Below are 25,486 nucleotides of genomic sequence, written 5' to 3' on the forward strand. Positions count from 1 at the left end.
ACCTAAAATATGTAGAAGTGGCTTTGAAACTGGGTGATGGGAAGAGGCCAGCAAGAGGTCTGAAATGTCTGCGAGGAAAACACCTACACTGCTGCGAAGGGACCTTTAAAGGACAGTTTCGTGAAAGCTCAAAAAGAGGAAAGGAGAGCTGGAGAAAGCCCCCGTTATCTCTGAGGATAATGACTCATTTTGAACAGGATGTTGGTAGAGGGCAGCCCAGGTGGCTCAGCGGTTTAACGCCACGTTCAGGCTGGGGAGTGATCCTGGAGACCGGATCAGGTCCCTGCAAGGAGCCTGCTCCTCCCTCTGCCCGTGTCTCTGCCTCTCTCTCTCTCTCTGTGTCTCTCATGAATAAATAAATACAAATATTAAAAAAAAAAAGAAGAATCTTGGTAGAAACATGGATGATAATAAAGGCCATTCTGATAACAAATGAGACACATGTTATTGGAACCTGGACAAAAGGTGATCCTCATTGTGTTCTTCTAATGTGTTGTGGAAGGTAGAACTTGTGAACGACAAAGTTGGATATTTAAAAAAAAAAAAAAGTCGGATATTTAGCTGAGCCGACCTCTAAGCAAAGTGTTGAAGGTACCCGTGGCTCTTCCCTCCCGAGTGCTTATGGTAAAATGCAAGAAGAGAGAAAAGACTAAAGGATGGAATTCTTGAGCAAAAATGGAAGCCGAACTCGAAGATTTGGAAAAAATCTCAGCCTGCCCATATGGCAAAAAATGAAAACATTATGGGCCATAGTCTTCTTTAGGACAAGATTAGCACAGGTCCACCACGTCACCGGAGCAAGTGCTACTCTCCAAGGCAATGGGAAAATGACCCAGAAGGTGATTCAGGGATCATTAAAGCTGCCACTTCACTCGCAGGCCCCAGTACAGGGGCTTGGGGCCATGGCTTATTCCTCCTCGGTTTTAAACAATGGGGCCACCAGGAGTCGTCACGGGGTGGGGCCCTGGCAGAGAGTCAGGGCAGCAGCAGCACCCTGCTGGGCCGTGGGGGTGACGCTGCCCCAGTGGGTCCAGAATACAAGGGATCATTCTCAGGCTTTAAAGTCTCATCAACTTTGCCTCATCAGGCTTTGGACTTGCTTGGGGCCCATCACTCCTATTTTCTCTCCTATTTCTCCCTTCTAGAACGGCAAGGTCTCTCTGGGGCGCCTGGCTGGCTCCGTCGGTAGAGAGTGCAGCTCTTGATCTTGGGGTTCTAAGTTCGAGCCCTACGTTGGGTGTAGCAATTACTTTTATTTCTTTAAGATTTTATTTATTTGAGAGAGAGAGAGAGAGAGAGAGAGAGAGAAGCATGTGCTGGGCATGGGGGCAGAGGGAGAAGCAGGCTCTCCGCTGAGCAAGGAGCTGGGACTCTGGGACTCGATCCCAGGACCCTGGGACTATGACCGGACCCAAAGCTGATGCTTAACCGACTGAGCCACCCAGGCGCCCCTGGAGTACTTTTTAAAAATAATTTTTTTTTTAAAAAGAAATGTCTATCCTAGGTGTGTCCCACAATCGTATTTCAGAAGCACAGAACTTGTTTCTTGCAGGTTCACAGCTGGGGAGAGAATTTGCCTGCAAATGAGTCACACTTGGAGTCTCCGTATCCTCTGCAGGTGACGACGACGAGCCAAGCGTTGCGCTTAAAGTTGATGCTGGAACGAGGTGAGACTTTTGGGGCTATTGGGATGAAATGGATATATTTTGCCTGTGAAAAGGACATTAATTAATTCAGGGGCAGAATGGAATGTTTGTGTCCCCCCCTAAATTTATATGTTGAAGCTTTTAAAAGATTTTATTTATTTATTCATGAGACACAGAGAGAGAGAGAGAGAGAGAGAGGCAGAGACACAGGCAGAGGGAGAAGCAGGCTCCATGCAGGGAGCCTGACGCTGGACTCGATCCCGGGACCCCAGGGTCACACACCCTGAGCCCAAGGCAGCTGCTCCACCGCTGAGCCCCGCCCACCCCCCACCCCACCCCACCCTGCGCCCCTTTATGTTGAAACCTAATCCCCATTGCGATGGCATTAGGAGATGGGCTCCTGGAAGATGATTAGGCCGTAAGGTTGGCGACTCCCTGCATGGAATTGAGGCCCCAGGGCGCTTCCTCGTCCCTTCCTCCATGTGAAGACACAGCAGAACTGTGGCTGTCTAGGAACCAGGAAGCAGGCCCTCACCAGACACCAAGTCCAGTGCCTGGATCGAGGCCTCCAGAACGATGAGAAATACACTTCTGCTGTTTATAAGCCGCCCAGTCTACGGTGTTTTGTTTTAGCCGCCAGAAGAGACTAGGCCAGGGCCCCCCCCCACCGTGCAGCGTGCTGAGCTGGGCCCCTCCATCCACCCCTCCTGGGAGGAAGTAAACTTTCTGGATTTGACTTGACAGTTCCTCTGGCTGAGCTTCCCTCCCATTCCGGGGTTTTCCAAGCTGGAAGACGTTCTGAGCACAGCTCTGGGGCCTCGCTGAGCCCCTCCGACCGTCCGATGCCAAAGCCCATGTAGTGTTCACACCCAGGCGGGGGGTGGGGGCTGCCAGACAGGGAAAGGGCAAAGCAGCAGGATTGGGCTGGCCGGGCCCTTCCAGGCAGCGTGGGTCACTAGGAGCAGATGCTAGGAAGTAAGCAGCCCTTAGGAAAACAGGAACCAAGCATGTTGGCTGCTTGATGGCTCGGGGAGGTTCCCTCCCAGCCCCGGGGGAGCAGTGCTCTCTCAGACACGGGCTCAGGAGGCCAGAGTTCTGTTCTAAGAGCTTTATTGACCAGATGAGAAGTCAGCTTGAACACAGCTCGTGCCGGCAGCCCTTCCAGGCGACAGCTCCACAGTGTTGTCCTGTCAACCACTGGGAGCAGCGAGGCCCAGCCCCTCCCCTTCCTCCTGCTGCTCCCGACCTGGGGCCTGGAAGGGATGGGGGTGATGTGGCCAGAGAAGGGTCCCTGGAGAAGGGTGGGGCGGAAGGGGCAAGGCCCCGAGTGGGCAGGTGGGCCGTGAGGACCGGGACACAGGGAAGGGGGTTCCAGAGGAAGACCGAGGCTGTGTGTGCCTCCCTCCGCGTCTGAGGGTCAATCCAGCAGGAGCGCTAAGCACAGAGCACTGTGGCCTGGTCTGTGCTGGGACACCACGGCCTCGGGCCCGGGGGTGGGCAGGGCTGTTCAGCCTCTGATTCGGGCCACTGATAACTGAGAGCGTGTCGGGAGGTTTCCTCGGCCGCCATCAAACAGGGAACTAGACGCCTGGGGGAGGTCAGACCACATCCTGACTCTGGGTTCTCAGACCCGAGTTGTTTTCCTCACCCCGCGGTCGGGGGCAGCAGGTCCCCAGAGCCTCAGAGGCAAGAGGCCCAGAGAAGTGGCTCCTCTAGGCCACGACCCCGTCTGTATGCCTTTCTGCATCCACAGTGACTCCTCGAGCTGGGACTCCCCAGGCCGGTTCTGAGACACCCTCTCACCCCAGAGGAGGGTCTCCGGGATCCGGTAAACTACAGTCTTGACCCTGCTTCCCTCCCCGCTGGGCCTACTGCTCCTCTGGGATCCGAGATGTGGGCTCAGGGATCTATCTTGGCGGGTCGATGACGCACACTCAGCCTAACAGGCTAAGAACAGAGGATTATGGGGCGAGGCGTGGGGACGGGGCCCGGTCCCACCTACACTAGAACCCTGAGGTCTCCTGCTGGGGACGGTGTCAGAACCCAGGCAGAGGGAGCCCCTTGTGTGTGTGTGGGGAACCTCAGGCAGACTCCAAACCAAAGGGAGCCAGACACCCAAGTTCAAGTCATTAGTGATGTGTGGCGGGGCTGAGAGAGGGAGGAGGAATCCTGGAGGTCGCCAAGGCTGCTGGGAAGGGAACGGCAATGAGAAGCACAGGAGTGGGCAGCGTGCGGTGGACGGCGGCGGCCTCACTCAGAGTGGACCAGAGCCCCGGCTCCTTGCCCAAAGCCAAAGCCCTTGGGTCCGAAGTTCTTCGCGTAGCATCCTGCAGAGAGAGGGGGGTGAGGCCTGGCTCCTGCCCCAGGCCACTCCTCTCAGCCCTGCCCCCCAAGATCCTCCGCCCGGGCCCCTGGCCAGGCCTCATCCACCAGCGCCCTCGCCTCGGTAGCACCCCGAGCCCCGGTGGTGAGGAAGTTCTTGGCTCCACGTGACAGCCATTCCCCCCTGCTGAAACCACAGCAGCTCTATCTGCCATAAGGGCATCAGACCAGGAGTTAGGGACCCAGGTTCTGGCCCTCTCTCTTGCCCGTATTTGCCAGATGATTCTGGCCTCATCACTTTTTCCCTCCGGGCTTGTCTCCCCATCTGTAATGTGAAGGGTCCTACTAGGAGCTCTGGAATTGACCCTGAGGTCAGGGATTGGTTTACATTTAGGGAGGGCATAACTGGTTACGCCCCTACCCTCTCAGGCCTCTGGACCCTGGCATTAGCCGTGAAACCACCCACCTTTGCAGTAAATCTCGCCGTCCTTGTCAGCCAGGGTGGTGGACTCGAGGCCTTTGCCACACTTGGCGCAGCGGAAGCAGGACTTATGCCAGGACTGGGTAGGGAAGGAAACAGTTAAGGCTGCCACCAGGGACTAGGGGGTCCCTTACCCCACAGCCCCCTTGCCCTCGACACAACGACAGCCGCAGGGTTCAAGACGTTTCTGAAGTCCACTCAGCCGGTACCGCTGGAAGGACGCGGCCCGTGAGGCCAGGCAGCGGAGGAAGCCGGCCAGGGACCACACGCAACCTCATTCCATCTTCAAGGAGGGGTTGCAGGGGCTGGATGGTGAGTGGCACTGGCTGTACCACAAGGGCAGGCGAGGGGCTGGGATCGCTACTAAGGTAGCCGTCATCCCACCCACCGCTCCCACCGCACCCGCACCCGCACCCGCACCCGGCAGGGCCAGGCCCGCCCCCTCCAGACCCATCCTGCTGTGGATTAGTGGTGTGGGCGTGGGCTTGGGGCTCGTCCAGGCGCCACCACCTACTAGCTGCACCGCCACCACCTACTAGCTGCACCGCCTCTGCAACCTCCTCCTCTGGAGGCCCCCGCGGCCTTGGGGAATGGAGAATGTCGCCAGAACTGCACGTGAGACGGGGACGGAGCGTGGCCGTGGTGCAGGCTGTTGTAACTGGGGTTCCTCAGAACCAGCCTGGCCCCTGACGTTCCAGAACTGGGTGCCTTGTTTGCCCAGAAGCCATTCCTTCTTGGAGGGTGGGCTGCTGGCATCTCCCGCTAGGCGGCTGAGAGGATTAGACGGCTTTAGCAGGGTCCCCTGCCAGCCGCAGGCCTGGCCCAGACGACGCCCTGAGCCCTGAGCCAGTGTATGGAGTATTAGTCTGAAGGAGAAGGGGTCGGCGAGGTGCACTGAAGTCAGCAGGTAAGGCCTGAGGAGTGCGCTTCTCCAGGGCCCACGGGAGGCCCTTCGTGGCTCTGAGGGGCCTGGGAGCAAGCAGGGCTGCAAGGCTGCCCAGGGAGAAGGCGGCCCAGGCTTGCACACGCGACGGGGGCCAGCGTGGACAGGAAGACTTCTCAGCACCCCGCTCCCACGAGCAGCAGCTGAGCCGGCCCAGGCGCTGCTGTGTGGACAGCTCTGCAAACCCGGAAGGCCAGGGGCAGGCAGCAGGCAGGCAGGACAAAACAAGGCCTTTTAAGGTCAAAGAGACTCCCTCCAGCAGCCTGGGCTGGAGAATGAGAAAGGAAACCGGATCCCTCCGACTTCCCGGCTGCCAGACCCGGCTGCCAGACCCGTGCCTGCTGGCTCCCCCCGCCCTCCCAGGCCTCTGGGACAGCGGGGTCCAGAGAGCGGAGATGGGGGCGCCCCATCCTGGCCTCCCTCCCAGCGTCCCAGGCGCCTCCGCAGCCACCCAGCCTTCACCTCCTCCTCTGGAGCAGGCTCTCCAGGCTGGAGCGGGGCTGAGGCGCATGCAGAGCACCACCCACCACTCACATCGCCTCGCCCACCCTCCAAATAAGCTGGGTCCCTTTGCTCCTTCGTTCAGCACCCACAAGTACTCCCGTTCCTCGATATTTCTTTCCTGGCCAAGGCCAAAGAGAGGTAGGAGCTTCTCTCAAACTTTCCTGCTTGAGCACAAAACTTCTCTTATCCCCACCCCTTAGAAGTTCCAGCCTCAGCTCAGACCCTGTCTAGGTAACGGACATGCTGATTCTTAGCTACTTTTTATAATTCTTGAATCTCCTAGTGAGACGCTATGAACAGAAAAGATACCGACTGCGTAATAAGACTAATATCTGCTGTTTTCATATCCCTTAATCCATAGCAAGGATCTTCACTCCGACCTCACAACAATCTCCCCCAAGGACACAAGAACAGTAACAGCAATGGCTGGCGTGTCCCGAGCACACCCCGGGCACTGCAGGGGGCACTGCATGCGGGATGTCCTTTAATTCGTAAAATAACTTTGTCTGGAACGTCCTTTGCTTTGCTTTACAGATGCAGCTCGAGGTCTGCAAAGGTTAGAGGATCTGCCCAAAGTCACACAACTAGTAAGCAGCAAAACTAGGTTTCAGACTGCATTGACTAGGTCCAAGGTCTTTCCCTTTTTTTTTTTAATCGTCATTTTCAAGATTTTATTTATTTGAGAGAGAAAGAGAGAGAGCCTGTGTGCACAGGAGCAGGGGGAGGGGCGGAGGGAGAGGGAGAGGGAGAGGGAGAGGGAGGCTCCCAAGCTAACCCCCTGCTGAGCTTGGAGCCAGATGCATGATGCATGATCAATCGGGAGACCACGACCATGATGCATGATCAATCCATCCATCAGGAGACCACGACCGGAGCTGAAACCACAAGTCAAACGCCTACCCCGACTGAGCCAGCCAGGTACCCCTAGGGTGCAGGGTCTTAATCATCATGCGAGGATTCACGACACTATGGAAATGGGTTCCCCTTTCCCGTTGTACGGCCGTGGAGATGGGTTCAAAGAGGTTAAGTGGCCCAAAGCAGAGTTAACAGCCTAAGAGCCCGGGCTTCCGGCTGAAGGGCTGGACTCCAGGCCTCGCCACTGCTTAGCTGCAAGATCTGGGCGAATGAATGCTCTGACGCTCAGCTGCTTCGTCGGTAAAGGGGATAATAATACCTTGTCTCCAACCGTGACTGTCCAGGTTAAAATGAGAGCCTGCTATGGTCTAGATGCTGTGCCTACGTTCAGCTCCCCGTCCGTCGGTCCCAGGGCCCTTCCTCGAGGGGGAAAAGACTTGAAAGCCAAGACCCAAAGCCAGAAGAGCTGCAGGCAGACTCTCGGCCCAGCTGTTGCAGACGCTTGCTCTGTGACCTCAGCCGAGTCACTCCTCCGTCTGGGCCTCCTGTGGTGACCCAGGAGCCCTCTGACCATATCCTGAGGAGGCCTCTTCTGGGATTCCCTGACTGCCAGTTCTCCTGCCTCTTCTCCGCTGCAGCCCCAGAGGGAGGTGGGACTGTCTCACGGGGACAGGGGTTCACCTCAGTGATTCCTACTGTGCTCTGGGGGTTGGGGGTCCACAGGGGAGAGGCATACATGGCAGTAGAAATAGTTTGCAGAAGCTTCTCAAGAGGCTCTGGTCAGCCCTGAACCTTGAAAATCTCTGCCCTGGGGGTACCTGGATGGGTTTCCCGGATCCATGTCTTAGGATATCGAATGGATGTGGATTTTCCCGTGGCTCTTAACATTTTGGGGAATCACAAATCCTTTTGAAAATCTGATGATGGGGCACTTGGGTGGCTCAGTCGGGTAAGTGTCTGACTTCAGCTCAGGTCATGATCTCAGGGTCCTGGGATCAAGTCCCATGTTGGGCTCCCTGCTCAACCCAGTGGGGAGCCTGCCTCTCTCTCTGCCCCCCTCCTGCTCATGCTCTCTCTGTCTCTCAAGTAAATAATAAAATCTTTAAAAAAATAATAATAATAATAAAATCTTTTTAGAAAGAAAGAAAGAAAATCTGATGAAAACTGTGGATCTTCCCAGAAAGAGACATGTTCCCACAAAATTTTGCATATACTTTTAGGGGGCTTGTAGCTCCTTTGAGACCCATCAGACTGATCTTTACAACTCCCTGTAAATTGCAATAAGCATTTAATAATAAGTTCCGTCAAGGGGGATCCCTGGGTGGCGCAGCGGTTTAGCGCCTGCCTTTGGCCCAGGGCGCGATCCTGGAGACCCGGGATCGAATCCCACGTCGGGCTCCCGGTGCATGGAGCCTGCTTCTCCCTCTGCCTATGCCTCTCTCTCTCTCTCTCTCTCTCTCTCTCTCTCTGTGTGTGACTATCATAAATAAATAAAAAATAAAAAAAAATATTCCGTCAAGGGCGAACCTATTATCCTCATGAATAACAACGCCAGTCAAGCCACCTGTCCCAGGAGCCTGTGTGTGGCTTCCTCAGTCCTTGCAGACTGGAAGGCACAGGGACAAGCAGTCCATAAGGTTGGAGGGTTACCCCTTCCCTAGAAGGGAGGGAGTTGAAGCCCAGTCAGTGCTGGGGCTCCCTTGAGCGCAGCCAGGGTCCAACTTACAAAGTTCTAGGATCCCCATTTCAAGAAAGCGTCTCATCAGCTCAGCTCCCCAGAAGCCACCTTACCTTCCCAGCACCAATCACCTTCTCAGCGGCATAGACTGCCTGGCTGCAGCGGGGGCAGCGCTCGGAGCCACCGATCTTTTGTGCAAACTTGGAGGCATTGGGGTTGGTGGTGGGCCTGTGACCAAGGGTCCTGCGTGGGAAAGGACGTGTGGTGAGAGGACTTTCGCCGAGGGGTTCAGGCGGGGCTGGCTCTGTGTGGGCATGACCCCGCCTTCATCTCACACCAGGGAAGGGTCTCCAGGGTCATCTGCCATTTTGCAGATGGACAAACCGAGGCTCAGCACAATGCTGTTTGCACCGAAGCATCCGACTGCCCTCCGCCACGGAGCTAACACAGCTGGCAGCTGGCAGCTCCTGTGCTAAGCATCGGCCTCGTCTGATCCCCGTTCCTGCAGCCTGCCTACTATCAAATTCTTTCCGGGAAAAATCTGCTGACAAATCATTCCCTCCGGGGCAATGACCTTGGCTAAAACATGCTAACTCCTCTGTCATTTCTGTCCATTCCCCACCCAAGGTCAAGATGCTGGCCGGGCCGACTGCCAACAGCCACTGTTTCAACAGGTCAGAGGCCAGTGGGTGCCAGTGACAGGCTGCAGCATTTCCAAGGAAGGGAGGTGGCTTCCCTTTGGCGCGGGTGAGAGATGGGGAGACAGAGGCCGCTCTAGCAAGAGCGCTGCTACTTCTGAGCCCAGCTCTGGCTCAGACACTGGCCGTGGGACCCGCGGCCAAGCCACTGACTGAGCCTGGGCTGGGGTTTCTCATCTGAGCAAAGAAGACCGCGCACCGAGGAATTCTTGGGGCCCCTCCACGCTCTAACCCCCGCGAAAATACAGGCTGCGCCCTCCACACAGGGAGGAGCCTTGCCTCTTTTCTTCCCCGCTGGACCCTCGGCCCCGACACCCAGGGGGTGCTCTAGGACTACCCTGGAAATCAGTGGCTTTCTGAGCCCTCCACTGCCTAACCAGGAGTTGAAACTGTGTGCGACACGGGGGTGGGAGGAGAGAACTCACGGAAGGCGGACGGCAAGACTCTTGTACTCACTCCTCGTGCTTGATGCCCAGGGACTCCCCCTTGTCCATGCTCAGCGTGCCGGCGCCCTGCCCGTAGCCATAGCCCTTGGGCCCATACTTCTTGCCGTAGCAGGACTTGCAGTAGATCTCCTCACCGTGCACAGCCACCGTGGTGCTGTCCAGATTCTTCTTGCAGACCACTGGGGAGGAAGTGAGGACGGTGAGCGGGCACTGGGGTGGCCCTGGGGCTGCTCACCTCTCCGGGGCTCTGAGAGAGAACATCCCGACCCTCTCAGGGGCAACGTGGAAATGGAAGTCAGTTGGCCAAGGAGCTGGGAGGAGGGAGGGGGGGATTTGCACGGCCTAATTCTAGGAATGCAGGCCCAGCCCCCTCTTGCAGGAGCCCTGTGTGCCTTCCTCCGTCCTCAGCACCCTCACACCTCCCCAGGCTTGGTGCACCCCAGGGTTCACCAGAGGCGACAGCCTAGGCCGACCCCAAGCCACAGGAAACCTGCAGGGGCCTTCGATCTGCTCTTGACAAAGCCCCACGTGTCCTTACAGGAGAGAAGGAAAAGGAAAGGAAGGAAGAAGGGCGAGGTCTCCCTGCCTCCGGCAATGGAATCCTGAAGGAACAATCCCTGGGTGCCTGGAGGGCTGGGGGGGGGGGGGGAACCACAGGTGCAGGGCCGCACCCAGAAGAAAAGAGAAGTTTCACATTTAGTAAGTACGCAGCGTGGTGGGTCTTGAGGTGGGATGCAGGCCAATGGCAACAAGTTCCCAGTTTCCGATCTCAGGAACCAGTTTGCCAAAGGAAGAACTGAGGTCAGGCTCTGGGAAGAATTCCTGAGTCCGGGGTGCGAGCGACTGGAAGGGGAAGAGCTTGAGAGCCCGCGGGCCTCGTGTGTGTTCCTGTGCTTGGTGGACGGGGCCTGGGCCGGGCCATTGGGAGCGACGCGGCTCGGAGCCTGTGGTCCCTGCAGACCGCCCGCGTCATATCCCACCCTCTTTCCTGCTGTGTGACGGGGCGAGTTATTTTCTAGCCTCCATGCGTCCGTTTGGTTCTTATTTATTTATTTATTTACTCATGAGAGTCACGGAGAGAGAGGCAGAGACCCAGGCAGAGGGAGAAGCAGGCTCCATGCAGGGAGCCCAGTGCAGGACTCGATCCCGGGACCCCAGGGTCACGCCCTGAGCCGAGGGCAGACGCTTCATCACTGAGCTACCCAGGCGCCCCCATTTCATTCTTTTTGAGACTATTTTTGTTTTTAATTTTTTAAAAATAATCTCTACACCCACGGTGGGGAGCGAACTCACAACCCTGAGATCAGGAGCCGCATGCTCTCCAGCTGGGCCGGCCAGGCGCCCCTCGGTGCCTCCATCTGTAAATGCAGACAATAGCATCTACCTCCGAGGGTGGTTAGGAGGACTGAAAAAGATCTAACATGTAAAGTACTTAGCACAATACCCTGTATACAGTAGCTGCATAATAATGGTGGCTACTCTTAATAGTATTCTGTACGGTTTGTATCGGAGCCACACGGGAGGAGGAACAGGCCCGGGCCTCCAAGGATCATGTGCCCCCAACCTCCACCTACCTCTCTCAAGAGACTCGCTCCTCACTATTTGCTTGTGTCTTATCCTACAATGCTCGTTGGGTTCTAGGATATTCCTCATATATGGAGATTCCGGGTGCCCAACTGGGCCATATCCTCAAACGTGTCCTTCTGTAGACGGAGGAGCCTCAAGAAACCACTAGAGAAGCCACGCCCCACCCCTCCCCCAGGCTCTCAGCTCTGCTCCTTGCAACTTGCTGTCCTCTTGCCTTGGCAGGGCCCGGCCCTCTGGCAGCTCCTCTCACCCGGAGCCCCAGGTCGCACACTTCAGACTAAATAAGGACCCTCTGGTCCTGCCCTTGGGAGCCTCACCTCATTCCAGTGTTCTGGGCAGCCCAAATAAGGAACCTCCCACCACCTCCCCTGGGGCTCAGCTCCGGGGAAGGAAGGAGCGAGAACAACAGGCCAAGGGTTCCAACATTCCCTTCTAGGGCGGGAAGTCAGGAGTCGGCCTGGAATTGCTTCCCGTAAGACCCAAGATGAACTGGGGATTCCAAAGCCAGAGGGAAGGCGGGAAGCAGAGACGGAGCCCTGGGGGGAACAGGTCTCTGTTGACTGATCCGGCCAGAGGACACCCGGGAGCTCGGCCCGGAGGAGACGGCAGGGTCTACGCGGCGTCGTCAACCTCCAGGCGGCTCCCGGCAGCGCCAAGGGAACCCTGACTTCCAGATCCAGGGTCAAGACCACCGTGTCGGGTTCTGCTCTGCTTTGTTCTCCCCGAGGCCCTGCTGCCCACCTGCCTACCTTCAACACCTTCACCTCCATCTGGGTCATATAGTCTGGTCACCTGGAGGTGCTACCAAAGACTCAATTAAGGGGAATTTTGAATGAAGGCCTAAATAAATTTCTATCAAATAATGTTAAGATTAAAAAAATTTAAAAAAAAGCCATGGGGGCGCCTGGGTGGCTCAGTTGGTGAAGGTCTGTCTTTGGCTCAGGTCATGATCCCAGGGGCCTGGGACCGAGCCCCACGTCGGGCTCCCTGTTCAGCAGGGGTTTCTGTTCCTCCCTCTGCCTCTGCTGCCTCTCCGCCGGCTTGTGCTCTCTCACTGTCAAATAAATAAATAAAATCTTAAAAAAAAAAAAAGAAAAAGGAGGGGGCTATGGTTAGTTATGCATTTGTTGGAAAAATATCCTTGTAGATACCACAGGCTCCGTGAGGCCTTCTGGTGTTATTTGGAAATATGGGCAAGAGATAGTCCCAGGTGAGAGGTCGGAGCCCCCTCACCCCACCCCGAAACAGAGAGGGGCTCTCTCCGGAAAGGAAAACCAGGCCCACAAAGAAGCTCAAGCTCACAGAATGGGCCAGAAGCAGGGCCAGGTGGGAAGGAAGCCTGACTTCCAGACCTGGTTGTTGTCCGCCTGCCTCAGGTCCCTTGCAGGTAGGCCAAGCGTGTGGGAGCAGGAGGGTGAACCGGACAGCCCGTGGGCGGGGAGATGCTGGTGTCAGAGGGTGGGCAGGGCTTCTCTGAGCTTCCCCTGTGCCCTGGGGTTCCGGAAAGCAGCCCTGATCTCAGTAGCCGACCCCCAGCAGGCCAGGCCAGGTCTGCTTTTCCTGGGCCCTGACCTGCCCCACAGGAAGTTGGCCACAGCTCGGAGCAGGGCATGCAGCCTCGGGCAGGTCCCCGACCCCAGGGCTGAGCTCTCCTGCCTGCTAACGGGACCGGCCACCCCTACTGAGACCATACGACTACGCTGCAGGCCCTGCTGTCCCTGCTTCCAGGGCAAGGCCACTCTCCGGACTCCTACATCAGCCTGTCTTCCTCCTGTCTGTCCCAGGCCCTCAGGAAAGGGAGCGTAGGTGCCCTGACTGGAAGCCATGGCCCGGGACCCGAATGGTCAGAGGCCCTGCCAGCCAAGGAGCCATGGCCCTAATGCCACCCAGGCCCGTACTCTGCTAGCTCTAGGAAGGAAAGAGCCTAGAGAAGAAACCTAGGAAGGAAAGTCCTTTGATTCTCAGGGTTATCCTGAATTTTTAAATTCAAGCTGGACCCTTATCGCCCCACTTCTCTGGAAGAGAGAAGCAATGCTCCTTCCATTCATACACAAATCATCCACAGCCTGCTCCGTGGCAATGCTGCTCTGGCCCCAGGACTAAGCCAGTGGAGGGGACACCTGATTGCTGGGACCTCTGAGCTCCTCCCACCCAGGACCTGTGCTGGCCCGGGGACCCCAGGGAGCCAGAGGCTGTTCCCTACGGCTGTTCCTTTCATCACCCCCTCCCAGCCCTGCTCCCAGGCCTGACTTTCCACAACTGTTCCTAATCCTCCACACACACCCCCTCCGCCCCCTGCTCCAGGCCTGCTCCCTTCTTCCCATGCCGCCACCCCCCCCCCCAAATTCCTGTCTTCCCTCAACCCCAACGACAGCTACTCGGGGGGCCAGTGGGCTGAGGCCTCCCAGCCGGCCACTGACAGTGATTAAGCAACGTCTGAGGGCAGAGTCAGAGCCCTGTGGCCCCGGCGCCCAGGCCCAGGCCCTCCTCCCAGCCAGCGCTGAGCCCTCTTGCTCCCCCACCACCACCCAGAGAAAGCAGCGGCTTGAAGATCCCCAAGGGCAGTGACCTGGTGTAAGAGGCCACCGGCCGTGCCCCCTACGCGGGCTCCAGCCCCAAGGCCACGCGGGGCACCTTCCACTGGGGCTCAGGGGCAGCCCTGGGGCAGCCGGTGGGGTGGCCCTGAGCAGTGCAGGTCCCGGGACGCCCAGTGACCAGGTGGCCCTCGGCCCACGTGGCTCCCACCCCGATCACGGGCCACCTGGGAATGAAGCCCGCAGCTTCCCATGACCCGGGGCGACAGGACCCCCTGCTCCAGGCTCACAGGGGCGCCGGGCCGGGCGGGCTGCGCATCGCTGATGGCACGTCCACAGTGGCCGCAGCTCTGTGCCTTCTGCGCTGCTTCCTGTCCATCCTCACACGCCCAGAGGTACCTGTTGCTGGCCCCGGGTGTCGTGGGAAGACTGGGGGGGAGCAGCACCCCTCAGGGCTGCCCCCTGTCCCGCTCCGCCCGCCCTTCCCCTGGGCCCACCTGCAGGACCCCACAGGGACTGAGCTGGGTTAGAAATGGGGAAGGGGCTCCTCCTCGAGGCAGGGGGGGTGGGGGGTCCCCGGCCACCTGCCGGCGCCCAGCCGCTCCCACTCTGGGTTACAGACCCACTGGCTCCCCTCGCTCTCCTCCCAGGCCGTGGGAACAAAGTGGGAGGTCGGGGGAGAGCCCGGGCTGGCCCAGAGCGGGGGAGGAAGGGACCCAGCTCTCCCTGGACTCAGTGTCCCCATAAAGTTGCAGCCTCTGTCATCTTTTTACGAATGATCATTTGGGTCCAAATGGGTAAAACTTTGGGCCCAAAGCGGTCTCCTTTTCAATGATGGCATTGTGGCGGGGAGGGAAAGAGAAAGCCGAGTGGAAAGTTTCCCTGAGCAAGTCTGTGAGCTTGGCTCCGGCCCCTGAGCCCCCCCACCCCCCCACCCCCCAGCCCGGCCAGTTCCTCCCCTTAGAAAGCAGCTTCTGAGGGAACAAAGAGGCCTGCGAGCTGCCCTCCCCAGCTGTGCTTCAGCCAAATGTCAAGCTGTTTACGTCCCGCGGGGCCCTCCCGGAGTGGACAGGCCCCGCCCGGGGGGGGGAGGGGGTGCAGGCCGCCCATCCCGGGGCCACAGGGCAGGGCCTGGGCGCAGACTCACTGCACAGGAAGCAGGATTTATGGAAGCTGCTGCCTTCACACTGAACCTCTTCCGCAAAGTAAACCGTCTTCTGGCACACCCCGCATTTCTTGCCTCCTCCCCAGTTCGGCATTCTGGAACCAGACACAGAAATGGGAATTAGTTTTATGGGGAGATGGAAACGCGGATTGCCCGTGACCGCGACGGCAGAGCCGCAGGCAGACGGAGGAGGGGCGGGGGGAGCACGTGTGGGCCCCAGCCCTGGCCCTGGCCGGCACCGCCTCCCGCCTCCGCCTCCCGAGGGGGCACATCCTCCTCCAGCTGCGCCTGCGGGGCTCCCGGCCCCGGGGCCATCAGCAAAGCAGCCGAGCAACTGCTGCAAGTTCAGCGTGTGCTGAGGCTGAGGTGCGGCTCTACAAACGGGGTGACCCCTCTGCCGCCTCAGGCATCAAGTGGGACGGACCTCGCGGAGGTTCATTTGGGCAGAAGCAGCAGAGAAACCAGAATTCACAAAACACAAGTGACTTGTGTCAGGTTCCCAAACCGACAAAATTCCTCTCGTCAAGGGGTGAACACAAGGGTGGGAAAGTGAGACAGAAAAAGCAAGGGGAGAGTATCGCACACCATCGTCCTGGATCTGTCACCCGTGAGACACGGGAGGGACTGTGCCGGCGTCTCCAAGGGGCCGCTAAGGGGCGGACAATATTTTTTCTCGGCTTGCGGGGTTCTCCCGGGGGGGCTCATTTTACGATTGTTCTTTGAACTATGCCGAGGGCTTCCCATCCGACTGTGCACACAGGCCCCAGCTCGGGAAGAAGGTGCAGGTGGTGCTCACCACGGAGGCCCCCGCCCTGCACGGCCCCTGGCCCACGGGTGTCCGCCGGGCCGTGCAGCAGGTAGCAGGTAGGACGAAGGGCGCTCTAACCCCGGAGCCGCGGCGAGGGCCGGGCTCTGTGTCGGGCACCTCCGCAGAGCCTGGGCCCCGGGAGAGCTGCTCTGTGAGTGTGCGCAGGCTCGGAAGCAGGGAAGCAGGGCGTGAGGTGGGGAAGGCCGCGCTGGCTCGTCCTCCCCCTGGGGCTCCAGTCTCACAGCGATCGGGGCCCGGGGGGGGGGGGTGTCAACAAGGCAGGCACAGTTTTACTCCCTCTGCTTTGTCTTCCCATATCCAAAAAACTGGGGTTCCCTCTGGTCCCACGCTGGCCCCCTTCTACCAAGAACGAAATTTCACCTGCCTCTGGCCTTGGCCTCTCCTCTGAGCCCAGGCTCACGCATCGGATTTCAGGTGAGCGTCTCCACCTGGATGCTCCACAAGTACCTCACTTTCCGCATGAGTGACCCGAACCCCGCCTTTGCCCAAACTTGTTCTTTTTCTCGACTTTCCCATTTTTTGCTCTCATATCACAACCATTGTCTCGGTCACAAAGGAATTCTCTCGCTCCTGAGAAGGTTGACGGGCTCCTCCCAAGGGGGGAGGTAGCTGCACCCCGCCCTGTGTTCCCCTTTACCCACTCACCCCCAAAACATGCGCTGAGCGCTTTGAGACCCTCCCTCCTCTCTAGTCTTCTTCCCACCACCCTAACCCAGCCGAGTCACCTCTCCCGTCCCATGCCGGGCCCCTTGAAGAGGACACCACGCCCCGTGCATCTGCTCCTGGGCAGCGACCCTGGTCTTCAGCCGCGGCACACGGCCTGGGCCTAACCGGAGCAGCCACGGTTACCGGCTCCAAGACGGGCCAGCTGTGCGTTTCAGGCCCATAAAATAAGAGAAGGCAGGTCTGGGGGCTTGGGAGGAAAAAGCATCCCAACCTTTTGAGAGAACTTCCTGGAAGCAAGTCCCTCTTCCCCAGGGAGGAGAGGGCTCTGCTGTCCCGAGGGAAGCAAGCAGTCCCAGGACGAAGTGGGCGGCAGGGAAGACACACTTGAGAGACAAAGGAAACCAAGTCCCCAGTGACACCACTCAGCCACCAAATTCAGCCAAACCTAAAAGTTCAGTCTATCCCCAAATTTTCCAGTTAAACAAACCAACAAATTCCCACTATGGCTTAAGCCAGTTACTTTACAACTGGATGCATCCTAGAGAGACAGCAATTCTGTCCTGCCGCTTCTGGGATCTCCTTCCTGTTCCACCCCACGCAGGTGCCAGGTCTTTTCTGGGGACGGTTTCCCTGCCCAAGAACCATGGGTGACTACCCGCTGCCGAGGACGGTCCCACCCCTCACCTCGGACTCTCGTGCACGGTCTCCACTTGCTGCTCCAGCTGTAGGTCACCCATTACCGGTGGTGATCTAAGCTCATCGCTGTGTCCGCTCCCAGAATGCCCCGGGCAGGCTCCGCGGGGCCTGTGCTCAGGGCTGGGCGAGGCTGGGGGAGGCGGGGGCCGCGTCGTGGGCCACTGTGTAAGGCCGGCCTCCTCCCCTGCAGGTGTGCCGGGAGCTCCTCCGGCCGACGCACTCGGCAGGTAGGACAGATTTCTCTAACCAGCCCTGAGCTCCCAGATGCTGGAGGACAGGCCCCAGTCCCGACCCCTGACCCCCGCCGTCCATTCCCTCAGCCCCACGCTGCCCCAGAGATGCTGGGGCCGGCTGCCTGGTCGAGCAAGAGCTCAGGGCTGCAAAACCACGCAGGAGCGAGCAGCGGCGTGCGAACGTCAGCCGTTCCACACTTGGTGTGGCACCAGTTCCACCCGGGCAGCCGCCCCTCCACGGAGTGACTCGGGCACAGCCCGGTCACCTGGCTGGTCACGGCCATCCCATTGCCCTGCTCTGTTTGGGAAGCTTCTGGAAAAGTCTGCGTGTTCATATGGAGCCACAGGGGTTCTCCTCTGCCTCTGAGGGGTGAGCAGGCGTCACACCGACCTCCTGCCGCGGGCATCCCCCGACGTGCATGCCTGCTGTGTGCCAGGTTGCACGCGGCGGCTCACTCCTCCGCACCGGGAGGTGGGGACTGCAGGCCTGCCCTCCGGGTAAGGAGATGGAGGCTCAGAGATTAGGCACCGGCCTGCAGCAGTGGGGGTGACAGGCCTGGGATTCCAACTCGGTTGAGCCACTTCTGGGCCCCCTGGTAGAGAAGGGTGCCTGGCACACAGCGGGCACACCGTACACCAACGCCTGGATCCCTCCTCCCTTCCCGCCCCCCTGAATAGTCGGGGACACACTCCGCACCCCCAGGAATGCCCCCCCGGGAGGAAAGCTCCCGAACCGCGGTCAGAGCCAGCGTTTTGTCCCTGGATACAAAGCCGTCCTCCCCCCGGGGAGACCCAAGCTCCATACAGGCCGCTCCTTGTTCTCCCTGGCTCTGTGTCAGGGGCCCACGTCCAGCAGGGCCCCAGGGAAACAGGGACAGGGCGGAGAAGGGGTGAAACCCGAAGACCTGCCAGTGAGGAGAGTCTGCTGGGATGTCCCCGGGCTGTGCAGGTCACCTGGGGGTGCCCCTCAGGAGCCCAGCACCTTGGGGTAAAAAGCAGTGACTGGGCCCTGACGGGGAGGGTCCCAGGCTGCCGGCGAGGATGGGCTCCCCACTGCCTCTGCCCACACGACGACGACCCTAGGGGCCCTGCCTGCGGGGAAGGGGGGCTGTCAGCTGGCCCGAGCCCTGGCCGCCTCCTCCCCTAGAAGGGCCAGGGAGCGCTCTTCCCCGCCCGCCCCCCAAGAGCAATTCTAGCCATCTCATCAGGAGGCTGATTGCCTCAAAAGGAAACCAGTTTCTCAGAGTTTCTGGAATACTTAGAGGGACACCTGGCTTCTTCTCGCGTTCTGGCTGCCCGACGCCCTGTGGGAGACTCAGGAGGAAAGTTCTCCAGACCTGAGTTCGGGTGGGAGAGTGCAGCGGCTAAGAGGGTGGGTCTGAGTTCATCCGTGTCTGGCTGAACTTTGATCCTGGGCAATTTACTTTCCTCTGTGCACTTCGATTTGCTCATCTCGAAGTCGGACAGTGACCCTGGCTCCCTAAAATCGTCATTCCGGGGAGGCAGCGAGGACGCAGAGAGGGGACAGCATGGTGCCAGGGACGCTGGGAGCGCTCAGTCCTCCGATCGCCCCCGATGGGGCTGGCCCAGGCGAGCTCAACACCAGCTGTGGGGCCAGATGTCGACCGTCCTTCCCAGCTAGTCCACATCTGGAAGGAGCAAGGCTTGAGAAACATGCCAAATAGGGACCTCGAATTCCTGACTCATGCGTCAGCCCAACAAAGGAGACAGTGACTCGCTTGCCCTTGTTTGGGATTTAGTTCCCCCTGGCGACTTGAGATGCAAGCAGAGGCTTGTGTCTTTACATCAAGCTCTTCTGTGTATTGTTCTGGGCGTTCAAGAAGCCTCGCTGTCTTCTGTAATCACGTTTATCCATCTGGTGGGTTTCGGAGACTTACGTTCCCACGGGCAACTGCTGTCTGTGTTCTGGTCCGGCCCGCCTCACTGTGTGGGCCTCTTCAAAAGAGAATAGGGCCTGACTCTTCTGCTGAAAGGCTACACATACCTGGTCAGCTATTTACCTAAAATGTCAGGATCCTGGGCGCCCGGGTGGCCCAGTTGGTTAGGCCAACTCTTGGTTTCAGCTCAGGTCATGATCTCAGGGTGGTGAGATCTCAGGATCTCAACTCTTGAGTCTGACTCTTGGTTTCCGCTCAGGTCATGATCTCAGGGTGGTGAGATTGAGCCCCCCCCACCCACCAGGAGAATCTGCTTGAGATTGTATCCCTCTCCCACCTTCACCCCACTAAAATAAAGAAATAAAATCTTTCCCCAAAAACGTCAGGATCCTTGGGGCCTGCTGGAAGCCAGAAGCCAAGGATTAGCTTCTTCCGATAAGCCGTCTGTACCTGCCCATCTGATTGTCCTGTTAAGGACCGCATCCAGGTCCTCCGTCTTGAGGAGTCGAGATGGCAGCTCGCAGAGCGGGAGAGAAAGGCACAGCGCCTCACGGTCACAGCTGACATGACGTCGAGACGGGAGATGGGTTCCGCGTGGTCCTGTTCCAGGTCCAAGACGCCGTTTCAGGGATGTACAATCCTAACTACGGGCCGCAGGCGCCTGGAACCACTGACTGACAAGCCATTCCACGTCTTTAGTTCTCCAGTGGAAAGTTCCCATCTCTCCCATTCCGAAATCTCTTATTCCCTAGGGCCAAAGCGTGACTTCTGGGCACAGGGCTCGGGTCTGCACCTACTTGGTCTGGTAGAGACCTGTCAGGTGTTTGTCTGCTTAGGAATGTGCTGCCCACATTACCTGAGCTGTGCGGTACTTGGCCAGGTCCATGGGACAGCTGTCATCCCACCCAAGCCTGCAGCTCAGCCCCGTCCTCCATGGCCCCGGAGGAGGGCCTTGATGGTCAGGGTTCAGAGCCCATGTCCCAGGGGTGGGTGACACAGATTCCCCTGAAAGCAACGGTGACCGGGAAGGGGCTGAATGGCCGGTGAATGCCGATTTGTCCCCAGCTTCCCGCAGCCCCCTGCCCGGTTCCCTCAGTCTGCACACGGTTGGCCCGTCCGAGAAGCTACGGTCACCGCAGGCCCCACGGCGCCCCAGAACGTGACTGTCGCTCCAGCCCAGCTCTCTCCCCACGTCTATGTGTGGCCCTTGCGTGACTGTGAGCTGACAAGGACAGAGCTGTCTCTTCCTGCTTGGCTCCTGGTGCCGTTTAGGGCAGAGAGCTCCACCCTTGGGAATTCAGGAACCTGAAAGTCAACAAAGGTGGTGGGGGGGGGGTCTATGATTTTATTTTTTTTAAATATTTCAAAACTATTGCAAGAAATCCTATATTATAATAAGGTCTCACAGGCTAATCAACAGACCAAGTTTCTCGGGGTTTTGTTTTTCTGGAATGATGTCAACGTAGAGTGGCAACACCTGGTTGTCCCATGCTGAAAGGTCTGGCTGATTTTTCTTGGATTGAGTTTTAAAACGCAAAAGCAAATTTGCACTTAGACCTTATAAAAACAGGGGTTAAAAAAAAAAAAAAAAAACAGGGTTTTTTTTTGTTTTTTTTTTGCAGCTGACTTCACAGGAAGCTCCATCCCCGGCGATCCCCGCGCAGAGAGCCCCAGACAGGCCCACGGAGAGGGGAGAGGGAGGGGCTGGTTGCCTGGGGGGGCTGAGCCTGTGCTCCAGGGCAGACCTTCTATCTCTCCCTCCTTTGTCACTGCGGAGGAGTCAGCCGCTGCCTGCTGGCCCTGGGGAGGCCCTGAAGTGCCAGAGTCTGGAAATGCTAACTGCCTCCGTATTTACACACTTTACCATACATGGGAATTACTCGATGCCGACGTCAGACAAATTCCTGAGGAGCTGCGTACCGCGGCCACGTCATTACCAAAGAAATTCCTGACAACTGGAAACCACAGCAAAGCCTCTGATACCCGGAGCCCCTCTCCCCGTCCTCCCTACCCACAGCTAGCTGCTCTGTGGGAAGCGGGGTGCCTTTTTCTCAGTCTCTTTTCCAGGCTTTTCTTTCCTGCAAACCTGGCCTGGAAATTCAAACACACATCAGACCTGGTGAAAGCACATCCACCAGGATCTGGGGCCCAACATCCTGGGGAGCCCTCTCCTCCCTGGGCCGCAGAGGGTGGAAGCCTGGAGGTCATGAGTTCACAATGGCAAGGCCGCATCTCCCTTAAGTACTTTATAAGCCACAGCAAAGCACTTAGCAGAGCTCACGTACAGGCAAGTGGCAGCTATTTCCTTAGTAAAGCGATCCAGGGGCGCCTGGGGGCTCGTTGGTCCTGGGCTCCAGCCCCACATCAGGCTCCCTGCTCAGCGGGGGTCTGCTTCTCCCTCTGCCCCTCCTTCTACTTGTGCTGTCTCTCTCTCTCTTTCAAATAAAATCTTTAAAAAAAAATTAATTGAACCTAGAAATCAGAAATGTTCAGGAGCAAAGAGAAGAACTAGCATAGCGACCGGGCGCGGGTTTGGAAGGAGTTGGCCGAGGTTTGGATGGTGCCTCCCCAACTGGCCAGCTGCAATCCTGGGCAAGTTATCACCTCTGAGCCTCAGTTTCTTCATCTGTACAATGGGAAGCATCGGAGTGTTCATAGATTGTTCAAGGACTGAGGCCAAGCCCTGGTGCGCGGCAAGTGCAGCATCTGCCCACTGTCACCTAAGGGAAGGCCGACTCTAGTACTTACTGTTCAGTTTTGTGACTCTAGGTGCTTGCCAGTGCACGGAAGGGCAACTCTTGGTTTAGAAGTTCTCCCTGGCACCTCAGAATGTGTAACGTAAGACTCTTCAGCCCCTCAAGCCAACCCACATACGCCGGGTTTACATAAACATTTAAAACTTGGGCAGCCCAACCCCACACGCCTTCCGGGTTTGCTTTCCCCACCAGGAGATCCAGTAAGTAAAAACTGTCCTCTGCCCGCCACCTGGTTGTCAGGACTAGGCACAGGGAAGACCTGGCTAGAAACTATCTGCAAGGTTTGTGAGCATCCAGTAGGGCGACTCAGCTGAAAGCCCGTGTCTACCCCCCTCGTCCCAAATGTGCTGAGCCCCTGCAAGTGTCAGCGCTGCCCTCCAGGCTCCCTCTGTCCCCGTGAGGACTCAGGGCAGATGTTTCCAGCTTGAAGAGGAAGCGCCGCCGGGAAGAGCTCGGGGCACACCAGAGGCCGAGGCTGAGGCAGCCCCATCTCCACACTATTAGCAGCCCAGGGGAGAGCTGCTGAACCTGTTCCTCAGCTTGGCCCCTGCATCCCGTCCCCCAGACCCTCCTTTCCCTACAGAGTCCCCTCCCCCTCGGCAGCCGCACCACACCCTCTGTGGGATAAACTTCCTTCCTGGTCTAGCTGTCCCCACCCCGGATATCCTCCCTGAGCCAAGGGGTCATTCCCCGGGACGTGGAGAGCAGTGCAAGGCTGCACTCTGCAACCAGGCGATGGCAGCTGCCTGGGGGCAGCCGAGGGCTGAGGACTGTGACTCTTGAAGGAGGTGACCTGGGCCCCTGAGTCGGAGCCTGGCTGGGGGTCAGGAGGCGCGCATGAAGGAGAGCTGGGCAGCTCCGCCCCTCTGCCCCCAGATCCCAGGGGGCATCCCCACGCTGCACTGTCAGGTGCCTGAGACACCGCCAGTCCGTGCAGCCTCCTCGGCTTCTGGAAAGGGAAGGGGACGCAAGGGAGACCGCCACGAGCCCTACTGTGTTCCAGGTCTGTGCCTTACGTCCCCAAAGCGCCATCCTCGAAAGAAACGGAGTTGTTACGTCACTTGTCCAAGGTGACGGGTATATTAAGTGGCAGATCCCACTGTCAGGGTGAGCCGGCCGGCCTTCCCAGCAACCTCTTCACGCCACACCTGGCACAGCCCAGTGGATGTCCTGGGGTGCCTGCGACTGGATCCCCATGCTGAGCCCTCGGGGAGGGAAGGCCCGGCCTGTTCATTCCTCCCCCCACCCCTCGGAGCACAGGGTGGGAGGCTGGAGCCCAGGAGGCTAGTCCCAGGTCTTGGTTACTTAGGACGGCACAGGGACCAGGGTGCAGGATGCCTCCCCACACCCACACCCAAGGTGGATGCACCTGCTTGGGGGGTTGCCCATGAGCTAACCTACCGCAGCTTGTTTTAAACATGCCCAACACCAGCTCTTTCTCCCCCCCCCCCCCCAGCCCTCAGGTGCTGGGCCGCAAAGCGCTGCGGTGGGCATGGTCCTCCCCACCCAGCACCCGCCTAGCACCAAGGCTGGGGCAGGGCCCGCGAGAGGTGGTGGCTTCCATCTGGTTCCCCAGGAAGAGCGACTGACACCTGTGCTCCGGCACAGAAGGCCCCCAGCCCACCCCTGGGCCGTGCTCCCCGGGGGCAGGGGGGCAGGATGCCCTCATCCCCCGCCGCACAATGAGCGTCAGTGGCCGCAGACTCGCCGATTGTTCTGCTGCCAGACCTGCGGGCGGCGGGGGCGCGGGGCAGCCGGGCAGGGCGCAGGACCAGTTCGTGCCAGGACGCCCCGGCCAAGCCCCCAGACGCCTGAAAGGGGGGCGCTGCTCCGGATACGCGGGCCCTCGACCCGCTGCCTGCAGCGCCCCAGCCCCGCGGGACCCGGTGGGGGGCGGCGCCGCGGGTGCAGCGCGGATGGGGGGCGCTCACCTGGCTGCTGGCTGCGCAGCCCCGGGCGGGGGGGGGGCTTACCTAGCTGCTGGCCGTGCGCCCCGGGGATGGGGGGGCTCACCTGGCTGCTGGCTGCGCAGCCCCGGGCGGGGGGGGGGCTCACCTGGCTGCTGGCTGCGCGATCCCGGGGCGCACTCACCTGGCTGCTGGCCGGCGGCCCCGGGGATGGGGGGGCTCACCTGGCTGCTGACCGCGCAGACCCGGGGGGGCTCACCTGGCTGCTGGCCGCGCGGCCCGGGCGCACTCACCTGGCTGCTGGCTGCGCGGCCCCGGGGATGGGGGGGCTCACCTGGCTGCTGGCTGCGCGGCCCCGGGGATGGGGGGCTCACCTGGCTGCTGGCCGCGCGGCCCGGGCGCACTCACCTGGCTGCTGGCGGCGCGGGCGGAGGCAGCGCTCTCGGAAGCGGAGACTGGGTGCGCCCGGCCCGCGCCCGTTTTGTTCCGCTCCGGGGAAGGCGTGTCCGGGCCACGCCAACCAGTGGGCTTTGCACACTGCACCACAGCCGGCTGATGTCACGGCCGGAGCCCCGCGGGCTGCCCCCCCAGACCCGGCGGCCGGCGGCGGCAGGCTCTGCGCGCGGACCTCCCTACCCCCAGCGCCCCGCCCCCCCCCGCCCCGCCCCCCGCCTGGGGCCCTCCGCTGCCGCTGCAGGTCGGGGCGCAGGGGGGGCAGGTGGGAGGGTGCAGATGCGAGCCCAGGGCTCAGACACCCCTGGGACCTTGGCCCCCCGCCAAGGAGGGAGCCAGGGCGCCGCTGGGGGGCAGGGGTGCAGCCCTACATGGGCCTGTGCTGGTGGCCAGGGGAGGGGTGAGGGACACGTTTGGGCCCCGGGACCAGACAGGCCCCAGCTCTGACCTTGCTCCCCTCCGCCCCGCCCCCGTTTACTAGCTGAGGCCTTGGCCTGGACACACAGGCCGTGTGGGCTTCAGCTTCTGCTTGGACGGGGGGCCTAATCCGCAGGGACGTTGTGGGGGATAAAGTGAGACGGCACAGGCCCTGCCAGCCCTGGCCGTGGCCCTCCATGTCCCAGCCACTCAGCTGCGACTCTTCCTTCTGGCTCCTCCCGCCCTCCCTAGCACCCAGGGAGAACGCCCTGCCCTAGCCCACCTCCCAAAGCAGCAGTGCGGAAGAGTGGGTGCCTCCTCTGGGGCTTTTCTCTGGGCCACCAAGCTTCAGTATGACAGGTGCGGGCTCAGGCGACGGGAAGCCGCCCCTGCAGCAGTCCGCAATGGGGATGGCCCCTTCACCCACTTCCCAGCCCTTCCTGGTTCCTGCTACAGGCAACGGCAGAGGACAGAGGCTCGCACCCTGCCCGGCTGCTGCCTTCCCTGGGATAGAGCCTCCGGCGCCCTGGGGGACTCCGGAACAGCCCAGAACCCCAGTGCTGTGAGCAGAGCAGGAGCCCCAGGCCCAGGGTGGGGAGCAGAACCAGGCTCTCCAGCCACTTCCATCCCCACGGCCTTGCCCTGCCCTGAGCAAGGAGCACTGCCCTCCGGGACCTGCGGACCAGGGCTTGGAGGAACATGAGGTTCCCAGGAATGGGAAGAGCAAGGAAGTGAGAGCCTCAGGGAGATAAAATCTTCTAGTTTGCAGGGA

The 25,486-nt window shown here is 59.6% G+C and overlaps 1 protein-coding gene and 1 long non-coding RNA gene across 4 annotated transcripts; one reads left to right on the top strand and one right to left on the bottom strand.

Annotated features, from left to right (window-relative positions):
* Positions 1 to 981: 981 nt before the first annotated feature.
* On the top strand, positions 982 to 8,211 carry LOC112934551 (uncharacterized). Of its 2 annotated transcripts, XR_003237976.2 has the most exons (3): positions 1,056 to 1,154; positions 1,553 to 1,667; positions 2,036 to 8,211. It is a non-coding gene; the product is annotated as an uncharacterized lncRNA (long non-coding RNA). The 2 variants fall into 2 exon arrangements; XR_011996424.1 differs by having other exon boundaries at positions 982 to 1,667.
* Positions 2,740 to 24,476, bottom strand: CSRP1 (cysteine and glycine rich protein 1). Of its 2 annotated transcripts, none has more exons than XM_026018003.2 (6): positions 24,253 to 24,476; positions 14,842 to 14,954; positions 9,584 to 9,752; positions 8,543 to 8,672; positions 4,435 to 4,528; positions 2,740 to 3,973 (listed from the first exon to the last, which is right to left on the bottom strand). In XM_026018003.2, the coding sequence occupies exons 2-6, from the start codon at positions 14,951 to 14,953 to the stop codon at positions 3,897 to 3,899; spliced, it is 582 nt and encodes a 193-aa protein (XP_025873788.1). In that variant the 5' UTR covers position 14,954; positions 24,253 to 24,476; the 3' UTR covers positions 2,740 to 3,896. The 2 variants fall into 2 exon arrangements, with proteins under 2 accessions (XP_025873788.1, XP_072589568.1); XM_072733467.1 differs by having other exon boundaries at positions 24,138 to 24,283.
* Between the last annotated feature and the right edge of the window lie 1,010 nt (positions 24,477 to 25,486).

This window comes from Vulpes vulpes, chromosome 13 (genome assembly GCF_048418805.1).
Source record: "Vulpes vulpes isolate BD-2025 chromosome 13, VulVul3, whole genome shotgun sequence".
NCBI classification, from domain to species: Eukaryota; Metazoa; Chordata; class Mammalia; order Carnivora; family Canidae; genus Vulpes; species Vulpes vulpes.

What these genes read in the sequence shown, in the direction of transcription:
- CSRP1 (XM_026018003.2), bottom strand. Translation starts at nt 14,953, where the DNA reads ATGCCGAACTGGGGAGGAGGCAAGAAATGCGGGGTGTGCCAGAAGACG. An exon ending in AGGTGATTGGTGCTGGGAAG is followed by an intron (nt 4,529 to 8,542) that starts GTAAGGTGGCTT and finishes TTCCCTACCCAG; the next exon opens with TCCTGGCATAAGTCCTGCTT. An exon ending in CGGCGAGATTTACTGCAAAG is followed by an intron (nt 3,974 to 4,434) that starts GTGGGTGGTTTC and finishes CTCTCTCTGCAG; the next exon opens with GATGCTACGCGAAGAACTTC.